The sequence below is a fragment of the Adiantum capillus-veneris genome, chromosome 1 (genome assembly GCF_014529385.1).
Source record: "Adiantum capillus-veneris isolate H3 chromosome 1, ASM1452938v2, whole genome shotgun sequence".
Classification (NCBI taxonomy): domain Eukaryota; kingdom Viridiplantae; phylum Streptophyta; class Polypodiopsida; order Polypodiales; family Pteridaceae; genus Adiantum; species Adiantum capillus-veneris.
In genome coordinates, this window is record NC_140931.1 from 134,462,299 (window position 1) to 134,475,594 (window position 13,296).

At 40.6% G+C, this 13,296-nt stretch overlaps 1 protein-coding gene and 1 pseudogene across 1 annotated transcript; one reads left to right on the forward strand and one right to left on the reverse strand.

Moving 5' to 3' along the window:
• Nucleotides 1-451: 451 nt before the first annotated feature.
• Nucleotides 452-3,579, reverse strand: LOC147465607 (pentatricopeptide repeat-containing protein At1g06140, mitochondrial-like). The gene has a single exon (XM_086520856.1). The coding sequence runs from the start codon at nucleotides 3,347-3,349 to the stop codon at nucleotides 491-493; it is 2,859 nt and encodes a 952-aa protein (XP_086376982.1). The 5' UTR covers nucleotides 3,350-3,579; the 3' UTR covers nucleotides 452-490.
• Nucleotides 3,580-7,355: 3,776 nt separating this feature from the next.
• On the forward strand, nucleotides 7,356-8,087 carry LOC147465608 (protein PHOSPHATE-INDUCED 1-like; annotated as a pseudogene).
• Nucleotides 8,088-13,296: the final 5,209 nt, after the last annotated feature.

The window sequence follows — 13,296 nt, forward strand, 5'->3', positions numbered from 1 at the left end:
CCCAATCGTACCTAGCTAGGTACGTGGTGCCTCCCGGGCAAAAGCTCGTGATGTTATGCATTGTATGAAAAACACTGAAAAAGATTGTTTTCCTACATGGGAATATTTATAATTCTTCTTGTGGGTGTTTTTGGGTTGGCAGGTACTTGTAATTTTCAAAACACGAAGCTTGAACTGGTTGTTTGGTTGAGATTCTTGATTTAGAGTTTATTTTCCAAATGCCAAAGGAAGCTTAGCTATAGAGATGCCTCACATTTTGCTTCCCTTGTCGATGAGAATATATATTAGACACCCGTGCCAACGTGAATTGAACTTTTCCATAGTTGTCCATTCTTTACATGCCCTCAAGAGGAGTTCCATGTCATGTTCTACCACTAGGTTATTTATCCAAGGGAATGGGGTTATGAAGCTCCTATTTTCAGTTCAGACAAAAGGAAAAGTGTGAAGCACAGAAACAAATAATGACTCCGAGAATGCTCAGTTGCTATTCCTACCTATTTACACAAAAAACATGAAAAGATGAATCCTTTCTTGAATTTTCACACTTACAAAGTGAACAAAAATTATGATTTCCACTTCTTTCAATGACTTCATCTTCTGAATTACAAAGTATTTCAACATCTGAGCTTGGCTCCTTGTGATGCGCTAGTTCGTCATCCTCCCATAAAGAATGACCAGTTTCCTGCAACAATCTACAGGATGTGGTAAGCATCGGTTGAGCTTTTGAGGAGCTAAATTCAAATTGGACTTTCATTCCTGCAACCTCTAGCTTCTGTTGTGATCGTGTCCTTTGTTGTAAAACTTGCAGCTTACGAACATCGTCCCACATATTGGCATCAGCATACACATCTGACAGGAGCACATAAGCTGCAGCCCCATTGGGATCGAGTCGCATTGCCTCATTGAAGCAAACTCTACCAAACTCCACATTTTTGTAGGACTTGCAAGCTGTAAGTAGAGATAACCAAGTGGTCACATCAGGGGGGATTGACATTGTCTCGATGAGATTTCTTGCCTCATCAAAGTGAGCTGCTCGCCCGAGAAGATCGACCATGCAGTTGAGATGCTCGACTGTTGGTGTGATTCCATAATCCCTAATCATAGTTTCAAAATGTTGTCGTGCGTCAGATACCCGGCCAGCTTGGCAGCATGACGCAAGAACACTAGTAAACGTACTTTCAGCAGGTCTAAAGCCTTCTCCTTTCATGTCCTGGAAAGCTTGAATAACTCTATCGTAATTTTCATTCTGTGTGTCCGCTGCAATTAAAGCATTCCAAGAAATCCCATCCCGATTGGGCAAACACTCAAACACCTTGTATGCCTCCTTGACCCTTCCACATTTGGCATACATATCTATGAGTGTATTATAAACCATCACATCCAAATTCATCATATTTCTTATAACATGGTCGTGCACTGCCATGCCAGGCCCTACTGCTCCAACACTACCAGCGGCTTTCAAAATACCCAAGAGAGTAACCTTATCCAATGTAAGTTCTTCCTTCAGCAGTTGTTGAAACAAATCCAGAGCAGGCAAATTCTGCTCGTGCTGAAGGTACCCACCAATCATCACACTCCAAGAAACTTCATTACGGACTGGCAATTTGTCAAACACTTGTCGAGCTTCCTCCAAGTCGCTGCACTTGACATACATGTCAACAAGGGTGCTACCAACCGCCACATCTAATTTACATTGATTTCTGATTATTGCTTGATGAATCTGCTTGCCTTGCCCAAGAGCCTTAAGTTTTCCTGATGCCCTTAAGAGACATAAATAGGTAACTCTATCAGGCTTGACATCTTCTTGCTGCATCTTGACAAACAAATCAAAAGCTAATAACTCATTCCCTTGCTCAACATGCCCTGCAATCATCACACTCCAGGAAACAACATCTCTGCTGGGGAGCGTATCAAAGACATGCCTTGCTTCATCCAAACTGTTGCACTTTGCATACATGTCAATAAGTGTGCTACCGATTGTGCTATCATTTTCGAGCTCATGGTCAATAATTTGATAATGTACAAGGTGGCCATCTTCTAAGGCTTCCTTGTCCCCACAAGTTCTCATTAAGCAAAGAAAAATAACCTTCTCTGGCTTGATACCTCTAGATAGCATACTGCTGACTAGATTAAAAGCAGGTAAATGACATCCATGCTGCACGTAACCAGAAATCATGGTACCCCAAGATATCATGTCAGAAGTAGAAAGAGAATCGAAGACCTTGCGGGCCAATTCTAGGTTCCCTCCTTTTGAATACATATGTATCAGAGCATTATTGACAGCTAAATCACCTCCAAATCCTTGTCTCTGTGCCTCATCATGTATCAATTGGCCTGTCCATAGGGATTTTGGATTTGTACACGCTTTGATAGCAGCTAGAAAGGTAACCTTGTCTGGCTTTAGACCTTGTTGTTGCAATTTCTTGAAAAGATCAAGTGCAGCATCCTCACGCCCAAGCTGAACATATCCTGAGATTTTGGTGTTCCAAGACACAAGATTTTGGCATGACATGCAAAACATTCGGTCAGAATCCTCTACTTTCTTGCATTTTGCATAAATATCAACAAGGATGTTTCGCACAATCACATTTGAATCAAATCCTCTCCTGATAATCCTATCATGTATGTACCAACCCTCCATCAGAAGCCCTACTTTGGCGCAGGCTTTCAAAAGAGAGACACAGGTAACCTCAGTGGGTTCAATGAGCTTCTGTTCCATCTTTTCAAAGAGCTTAAGAGAGCTAAGGCTATGTCCATGCGCGGTGTAAGCTGCAATCATAGTGTTCCACATGACAACATCATCAGCAGCCCACTGATCGAACACTTTCAAGGCATCCTCAAGCTCCCCACATTGCGCATACATATTAAGTAAGCTGCTTTCAACCACCAGGTCGGAGTCCAGGCAAGCCTTCACAACTTCTGCATGAATGAGCCTGCCCTTGTCTATGTCCTCTTTGGTACCGCATGCTCTTAAGGTGGCCAGGTAAATGCACTTGCTTGGGCTCGTAGGCATCACATCATACAATGCAAGTGCTGTTAGGTATTCCCCCTGGTTGACATGTGCTGATATGAGAGCCTCCCATGAGTAAGAGCTTTTCTGCACAGCTTTGAAGAAAACAAGACTAGCTTCCAGCAAGTGACCATGTGAGCCAAAGAATCTGATGAGATGGTCGCCATGACTGGCTATGGAATCAAGCTCATGAAATAGAATGAAACAATGTAGAATTCTGCAAGAGGTAACGTCCTTATCTCTGATGCAACCTTGCAGAATGCAGTAGGCGGAGTTTCTGAAAAGTTTCTTACCTTGATGATGGTAGAGAAAAAGCTTGTGCAGCGAAAGAGGTTCCATTAACGAAGGATAGCTCCTGCTGCAGGCAAGACATCAGCCTGTGCAGCGAAGCAGGTTCCATTAACGAATGCTACAGACATCTCTCTCTCTCTCTCTCTTCCATGAGGCTCACATAACCACCATGGATGCCCTTATTTTTGAGGGTGATGAGTAAATATACATTCCAAAGCAAAATGCCTCTCAGCCAAAAGACACGTTTTTGATGAACAACACTTGCCATGGCAAATGCACAAGTTTGAATTGATGGCATGTTGGAGATGGCATTCATTGCCAGATGGATGATCGGTTTGCCATCTTGGCTATGTGCTTTGTGCCCCCACACACACAAGTATTGAGATCTTTGGAGCGATGGGCACAATACTCTCTTGCTCTCTCATGTCCTGAAGGCTTCAATTCATCGAAGTACAACATGGGAGCTAGTTTTGATTGAAAAAGGTGATATGTGCTATGAAGGGGGAGGGTCAAAATCCAAGAGGGTATAGATCAATTACAATAGAGTTGGCAGGGAAAGAAACAGAGAGATTAACTTCTTACAAGATAAGGTAGACATAGCAGAGGAGGATAAGAGGATAGCAAGAAGCTCATATGCATAGTAGAAGACATATGAAAGCTATCTTGAAGCAGATTCAAGCATAATGTAACGCTCAATATGCGGAAAGCCGCTACTTTATTCATATTAATGGATGCTCATGATTTTATGTGATTAGTGCTTAAAGTTGTAATATGGAAAAGTTAAATGGTGCATTTAAGTGCAAGAAAGAAGTCCAAAGATAAAATATGATTTGATAGAATCTAAAATACCAACATCTTTTAATTTCCGATTCTACCTCTATTGATCTCACTCCTCTACTTTTGGAAACCCCAAGAACAAAGCATGTCAAAAAGCAGCTAAAAGTGATGAAGATTATGTGGATGGAGTGCTTTCCAAAACCTCAATCGCATGAGGGGAAAAAAGTTCTAGCAGCACGAAACCAAACAAAGGAAACAAAAGCTCGTGTCTTCCTAATAGGTGGACAAGGAATAAAGCAATCGTCTTTGAAGAAACTCATGCCAAATCAAAGTTGTTGACATCGCAAACTCCCTACCAATGCAAGCCCTCTGATCATAGTCTACCAATGAAACACCTTTTCGTATAAGGAAGTTGAGTATGTCTACCTGAAGATAATACATCTCTCCACCAAAGCAATAGAATTTTTGACCCGACAAGCCACCGTTGCCCTTGTCAAATAACCGATGCTTTCATCCAACAAGAGAGTGCTAGACATAATTTTTTGGATGAACAGCAATGAGATTTTTGCCTTTGTCTTTCCAAGCTTTCCAAGAATAACCAATGACCAAGACAAGGAGCACATGAAAAGAGAAAAGACAACAACAAAGTTACTACTAAGAGCTCGACACCCACGAGGAAAATGATATCAAGGAAGCACTTTACGAAAGGGCGTGGGAAAGATAGAAGCTAACTATGTTGTGGTAACATAGGGGGATGGGAATGGAGGAAGCTTTTTCCAGATTTTTATTGAAATAAGCATTAAAAAAAAAGCTCCCTCTAAACCTCAATTTTTGGAGCGAGCTTTTCAAAGGGAGCTTTTTATCTTAATTGCTCTGTGTGTGTGTGTGTGTGTGTGTGTGTGTGTGTGTGTGTGTGTGTGTGTGTGTGTGTGTGTGTGTGTGCGCGCGCGTGTGTGTGTGTGTAGCTGTTTTATTTTAATAAATAAACACAAATGAACATGAAATTTCAAAATATAGCTGGCTTTAGACGAGTGACCAGGGGTAGCACAAAAACAAGTCAGCCTTAGAATCAAGTCTTATTCTAGTGTTTAAGTACAAAGGTTCATTTGTGTTGTTTGTTCCATAAAGTGGTAAGAGTCTAGTACATCAAGGAAGGACAACAGCTAAGCCAAAAAAATTCCAAGAAAAGATAGAGTCATCACTCGCATCCATTCAAACAACACAATAGATATGTTAGCCTTGAATACGTTTTACAGTTGTCAATGGACTTTATCACTTGGTATCATTGTCCATGTTACATCCTTTTTAACTTAAAACCATTGTCCTATCATTTACTTCTGTGTTTGAAAAAAGTCTCAAGGTGTGAGTTTTTTTCTGTTCTTTTTAAACTTGTAATCAAAAAGGTCATCACTCCTTTAAGATACAAGTGCATTAATATATAAGGTTATTACATACCCCAATTTTTAAATTTAACTTTAAAACAGCTTATTTAATATAGCTAAAATTTTGATCCGAAGGCCACCACCCCTTTCGATCCAAGTGCCTTATTCCCTATTTTTTGCTCATAAAACATTTTGTGTCTTTTATACCCAAAGTTTTTTTGCATGTATAGGTCTTTTGAAAGAGTAAAACGGTACCAAAAATTATCCAAAATGAACTATGTACAATCCATTCCCAAAAAAACTCATAATCTGCACAATTAACACCAGTAAGACATCGCGAGCGACAGAGTGTAGTTTACCCAAGAGCAAAAATAAACCAAGTTAAGCCTCGAAACCTACATGCTATTGTACCCACAGAAAGATAGCAATGACGAATCCTCCAATTAACAACCAGCTCAAGTCGATAAACAAAATAGTATTACAATTTTAAGCTACATCAATTTTTTGCACAACAGAACAGACAGTTCGACAGTTTACTACACACCGAAGCAAGTGCTGAGAAAATTGCCTTATAAATACCTCATGGTAATATGGGAAAAGAACCCAGTACTCCCATAAGATAACCATATTCACCAATTCCAACAACTTTTTAATGTAAGTAGAACAAAACCAGTGAATTGATCAATATGGTGTAGAAAACAAACAGGTGTTTAAAAGCCTTATTGTGCTAAGTTAACATTGGTACATTACTCAAAAAATGAGACCCCATGTTTTTGGCCAATGCAGAGTAAAAAGACGTAATTTTGCAGAACAGAGCTAGTTCGACAGTTTACTCACCTGAGATAGCGCACCATGTTCAACCAACTCCATAGCACCACTGTAAGCAGGTAGACAAAAAGCCCTCTCTCACTATTTTTGCATAGACACACAAAAATGCGAATCCAAGGCTAAGTGAGGGGCCAAAGCAACCCTCACCTCCTTATATAGAAGGCCCCGCAGGTGAATGCACCGTCTGGAAGATCCACTCGATCAGCACAATCAGCCTGACTCTCAAGGCCTAGGAGCACTAGAGGCAGCCACCATGATCCTCTCTTGTTAAGGTAGGCGAGAGGTGGAATAATAGTAAGCACGTAGGAGGTTAGAGAGAGAGAGAGAGAGAGAGAGAGCCAGTAGTGGCAGAGTACCTAGTGTGATACGCCATAATACATGTGCATTACAGACATGTCATAAAGCCCTACACAAATCGAGAGCTAATAAGTGGCAAGGCAGGCGTCCTGCAAGGGAAAGGGTCCCACGTAATCGGCCGCAGTTCCACTAAAAGACCGTAGTCCCACAAGGGGTTTAAGTTCCAAGTAAAGAAAGGGGGATTGGGGGGGGGGGGGGGGGGGGGGGGGGGGGGGGGGGGGTTAATCCTAGCTATTTAACGTGGTGTCAAAAATACCAAAGGAATCCAATCAAGGGGGTATTCCCAGGGGCAATTTAAGAGGCAACCACGTATGAGGCCAAAAACTAGCCATCCGAGGGGGGGGGGGAGTAAAAAAGCCCCTTTATTTTAAAGAAATGGTGCAGTGTTCCTAGTTGTAAATGACTAGAATGAAGGTAAGAGAGACTAAGAGCGCAGGGGAACCATAAGCTGATTAGGGGTAGTTTTTTGGGGGAAAGAAGGGTAAGGTTTAATTAAACAAAGTCGGTAGCAGTACCTATGTGTGTGTGTGTGTGTGTGTGTGTGTGTGTGTGTGTGTGTATATATATATATATATATATATATATATATATATATATATAGATATAGATATATCACATATGCAAGTGGGCGCGCACGAGAGAGAGAGAGAGAGAGAGAGAGAGAGAGAGAGAGGGCCACTTCTTGAATCTTGATTTGTTTCCTCTCTTGTCTCTCCTCCATCTCCTCCTCCCAACCCTCTGTCTCTTCCTGGTGGTCTACCGCCTCCTCCTACACCAACCTCTCCCACACCCATGCCACCTCCTCCTTCTCTCTAACCTCCCTCCCCTCCCCTTCCCCTCCCACCCAACTCAAGAAAACATTCCTTCTTGCTCTCCTTCTCTCTTCGCTCTCTTACAAGTTCTCCCTATTGGCAGCAAGGGTTTCTACTTCATCTCACTGTTGATGATATCTCGTGGAGGGATTCTGCATGAACTCGCATGATTTCCATAGCTCAACCCCTCCGTCCGCCACAATGCAAACCAAAAGCTCACATATGCTTGGGTGGGCAACCCTGGCACTCAATGCCCGGGCTATTGTGCTTGGCCGTATGTGCTACCGCAATTTGGCCTGCAAACAACCCCGTTTGGTATCTCCCTACAAGGATGTGGGCATGGAGGGCATAGTGATCAACATGGCGACGGTGCTTGCAGGAGCGACGACGCATCTAATCAACAGAGGGTTCTATCAGGGTGGGGCAAGGGTGTCGTTAGAGGCGGCATCGGAGTGCACATGAGCATTTGGGAAGGGGCCATATCCTAGGTATCCTGGGTCTTTGTTTACAGACAAGAAAAGTGGAGCAAGCTACAATGCACATGGGGTGAATGGGTGCCTGTTTTTGTTGCCAACCCTCTGGACTGCAGCCACTCAAGTGTGTACTCCCCTCTCTTGTGTTGCCAACTGACCCTTTGCAATCAGACAATGTTGCATTCCAGCGTGCCGAGACAGACTTTTCGATGTCAGCTTGGTGAACAGTTTCTCATGCTACCAATGAGGATGCCCCTTCAATCCCCCTCTTCCTGCTTTCACGTATAGAGAGGTATGTGTTGCATAGTCAATAGTATCCCACTCGATAGAAGGAATCTCTGGAATCTACTCACCTGATTTTGAAAAAGCACTCGCTATGAAATGCTCGCCAAAAAAACGCATCCGTCTTTGTCTGTCTTTGAATTTCTTGTGTAGTGATTGTGAATGTTTTAACATCTTTTCCTTTAGCTTGATGTGTAGCTTGGAGCTCCTATTATGGGCTCAATCACCCCACCTTCTATTGGAGGGCTTCCACTTGAGCCTTGAGGTTTTATTTTCCTCTAGTATAGCTATTTGTTTACGATCTCAAAAATTTTCATTAAAAATCCCCCCCAAATGGTAGTGCCCATCATTAGGCATTGTTGGAAGTGTGAAAAGAGTTTGGAAGGATGTTGAGAGTCTCCCTCTAATTCATTTATAGCTTGAAATTCCTTAAAGTGTTTTGTATTCATGCTTCATCTAATATTGTTATCTATTTAGGGTCTTGGGAAATTTCATTAGCAATCCTCCCCCAATGGTATTGCCCATCATTGGCATTGCTTGAAAGTGTGGATGAGTTTGGAAGATCATAGAGGCCCTATAGCTTAGAATTCCTTGAAGTATGAAGTGGAACATCAGTGTTTTGAAGTATGAAGTGTGTCCGAGTTGAATGTCTTCTTTGAATGAATTGTGAGGAGCAACATGGAGTGTTTTGAAGTATGAAGTATCAGTGTGTTGAATTTCTTCAAATGAAGAGGTGGCTTTGAAGCATACTCCACTCCAGTAGTATAAATGGTTAGACAATATTTACTACTTTTATGGAGTATGCACAATACAACCTCAAGGAAGGAATTTATCCTATGTTGGGGATAAAGGACCATTGTGCTGGGCAAAATAGCATCCCATATTCACTAATTCTAATTTTATTCATTCTTATCACTAAGCAATAAGGGATCCACATTTTAAGTTGTTGTAGGAAGTTGCACCCCCATACCGTAGGAAGCTCCACCCCCATACCGTTCTCTCTCTCTCTCTCTCTCTCTCTCTCTCTCTCTCTCTCTCTCTCTCTCTGTGTGTGTGTGTGTGTGTGTGTGTGTGTGTGTGTGTGTGTGTGTGTGTGTGTGTGTGTGCGCCTACAAAAAAGTGGTACCAAAGTGGTACGGTTTTAGGCTTGGGTGCAGAGAAGGTCTTTGGAAGTTCACAGAGATGGTTTTCAAGCTTATAGAGCTTGGAGCTTTGGGGCTCCTTGTTCCTTTGAGAGATTTTTATAGAGTTGTATGCATAATTGTGGTTTTATGATGCCACAAGTATGCTTGTTGTGGTAGCTGTGGAGCTTAAAGCTTAGCACATAATTGAAAACTATGTGTGTCAATACATAGTGACAGCAACATGTCACAAGGCAGTCTCTAATTCGCTAAACAAAATTGAAGGCAACATTGGTTAAGTAAAAATGCATAACGTTGTAATAATCCAAAGTTTGCATTTTAAAGCAATAGTAGTGTGTCTAGAAGAATGAAATGCTAGGTAAAAGCAACGTGGAAAAATCCTTAACGAGGATGTGACTGGAGAAATTTGTAGTGCTAGAACGTTAAAAAAAGCAATAATTAGTGCTAAGTTTCTTTTAAAACTTTAAACTGTGTGAGCATTGTATCTATGGAAAACATGCTAGGTCAACCCATTCTAGTCTATCAAACAAGAAGAAGCTTGAAAAGTTAGTACTAATGTGTTCAGATGTGTGTGTGCCTATTCTTATCAAATCACTAGGTGATGCTACATATTTTTATCACTTTTATAGATTGTGAAACTTGCAAGGTTTTGGCATATTTATTAAAGCATAAGAACGGTGTACTTTATATCATGTAGGGATGGAACTGTTCATCTAAAATTATGCAGACAAGAAACTTAAGTGCTGAAAGATTGATAATTGTGAAGAGTATGTTTCTAGTGCTTCCGAAGTTGGTGAGAGAATGAATTGCATGATTCAAGAGAAAGTTTGAAGCATGTTATCTCACACTAAGGTGATAGATGATTTTTGACAGAATCTCATAAGACTGCACTCCATTTGATCAATTGATCATCGAATAAGTCACTTGTTGGTGGCATCCTAAAAGAAGCTTGGAGTGATCAATAGCAAGTACATTTTTTTCATGTATCCAAGAAGCTAGAGCAAAAGTCCAAAAATTGCATTTTAATTAGCTATGGAGAAAGTGGCAAAATGGGTCATTGCTTGTGGGATCTAATTTCTCATAAAAATATCCATAATAGTGATGTTATATTCAAAGAGAAGAAAATGCAAAAGAATCCTCCCAGTGGTCTAAGTTTCTTTCCACTTTTCAACCGTATAAAAAATAATTGTTAATGCACCATAAATAAATACCATTACATCTACTTGTAGCTCATGAGCTGAATCCACCTAAAAGGACATGTAACCTACAAAATTTACTTGATTAATTCATGGGCAGCTAAGTCACTGAGTAGGCAAGCTTTAAAAAAAGTCTCACCTCTATATACAAAGGTGTATCATGTTCACTTTTTAAGTATTGTTAATCAATCTAGTGTTTAAAATCATTTTCAACTTGTGTCTCCTTTTTGAATTTGTTTCGATTAACCATGAACAGTTTTCACGTCTACCCCTCATAAATTGCAACCACTAGTATGAGAGCCATGCCGTAACGTCTATAGATCCAAAGCCTAGCTCTAACCTATAATCAGCATTAGATCAATCTCACTAGGTAATTTACTTTATTTAGATTAGTCTCCATATTCCATTAATAAACTACATGTACATGAGTATCCAATAAGCATGTTAGTCCTCAAGTCAAAAGGAGGTAAAAAGTGCCCTACAATTACTCCTCAGAGTGCTACTCTACCTCCCACATTTCATGATACTCTTTTTTGTAGAGCTTAAGGCAGCTAATACAAGAAAAGTTATAGCTTTTCTTATAGTGTTTTCCCTTGAACCATTAATGTGGGAATAAGCCACGATGTAATCTAATTTTAGGCCTACAATGGAAAACAACAAATTATGTAGTCCACGCAACCAATTCTCGACCTTTTGTTACCATCTACTCCAAAGGGCATGGTTCCTTTAAGAAAGATACTCAAACCTATAAACAAACATTGCAATTATCAAAGCTATAATATCTCTAGTTGGAAAGAGCCCAACATTTTACTATTTGCCTACATGTTCAAAGATAGTTTTGAAAGAGCAAGCATTTTATCATAGCACAACCTCCAAAGGGAATTAATTTAAGAACTTTTACACCAATACTCTACCTTATTATTTATTTCTTTGATTGAAATCTCAAGCCTATTGGAGTCTTCAAATTGGGTCCTTCAACATCCTCAAGTTCTAGACATACATAATCTATAGCTTCTTGGCAAATTTGGGTATAACTCCACAAAACCCTTTGGTAAGAGAGAGAGAGAGAGAGAGAGAGAGAGAGAGAGAGAGAGAGAGATATTATCATCCATGGAGGTCAGATATGACCCATGGGACCATACAAAAACATTACAACGATAGTGTTCAGTTAAGGAATGAGAGTCCGTTGGGAGGGTAACAAAAGGGGAAACCTAGGGGAATTCGGATGAGGGGGGAGCCTCTTTGGGAGTTTGAAACTCTTGAATGATGGCTTTACCTCCCCGATAGACTGCCCATTTACCTTGCTTGCGATCTTCAAACATCTTTTTGAGCTCACTTTGTTTATTCTTAAGGTGGTTCATGGTCAACTCCTCGGTAATCCAGAGCTTAGTTCTCTTGAGTAGGTGAGATTGGCGAGAGAGAGAGAGAGAAAGAGAGAGACGTTTGTTAATTTTGCATTCATACTTTCCAACTCACAGCCGTTTTCACGAGCTAATGGTGCTATTTTTTAAGGTGTTCACGAGCTTTAAATTAAATCATATCACCTATTGGAACATACTAGCGAAATTGAATCCCATTGGAGTTCAAATCAAAGGGATTCATCCAAACCTACAAGAGATTATTTTCTACAAAATTTGGGCAATTTTCACTTGGTAATTTTCTCTTGTGAAATCAGACTCACTCATTCATTGTGCTTATCAAAATCCCCTAAGCCGACTCCTCCCCTTGTATCCCTCAAATTATCATCCCATTCAATAGTGACCACAAAAATTCGGGTTATGCCCTAATCACTCCATTCTATGGTAATGAAGGGATCTTCCTTCCAAACCACTATAACCTATTCTACAAACATTTCACACAAGGAGTTTTGTCTTTGTCCCAAAATACATACTTCCTTGTATTTGGGGAAATGTGCCCATGATCTATTCGGTCATTAAAGAGAAAGGTAATATCTTTTGTGCATTCGTTAATGTCATTTATAAGGTATAATTATGTGTTTAGCTGGAAGGTAAAACATAATTTTCATGTCATTTATAAGGACATGTCCATATTTTGGATTGATACATTCTTTGTATTGATTGCTTATGTCACATATTAGTTTGCGTGCCATCCAAAACACACACCTCGCACTCTTCAAATTGATATCTAATGATCAAGAGTTCCGAAAATTGGGCTGTGCCCTAAAATTTGTGGAGAGCTTGTCCACAAAACACACACACAAATACACGCACACAAAGAAAGAGAGAGAGAGAGAGAGAGAGAGAGAGAGAGAGAGAGGGAGAGAGAGGTGATTCATCTTTAAGGGATGATGCTCTAAGATTCACGAAGAGCATGTGATTTATCTATACTCTACCATTTATATATGCAAAGAGATTTGGGGGGGGGGGGGGGGGGGGGGGGGGGTTTGGTTGCTACTTTTGACATTCATGATAAGTTTGGGATTTATTCATTCAACGCCATGTAAACGAGGTTAAGAACTTGTGAGAAACTCACAAGAGACTACTCTTGTGTGCATGCATGTGTGACTGTCAGAGAGAGAAGTTGTAACAAAAAGAAAGGAAGAGAGAGAAATACTTGCCTTCAAGTCACATCGCATAGGCCTTGGCTATCGTAGGCCAATATGCACGCACGCCCATACACACACAGTTCTCAAAGTGCCTTTTGTTTATTTCCCAAAACTACTAGAAAGCATAGTCAAGATCAATATGCGAAGCAATGGAGGCCTCCATTTTTATGAAAGCATCTA

What these genes read in the sequence shown, in the direction of transcription:
- LOC147465607 (XM_086520856.1), bottom strand. Translation starts at nt 3,349, where the DNA reads ATGGAACCTCTTTCGCTGCACAAGCTTTTTCTCTACCATCATCAAGGT.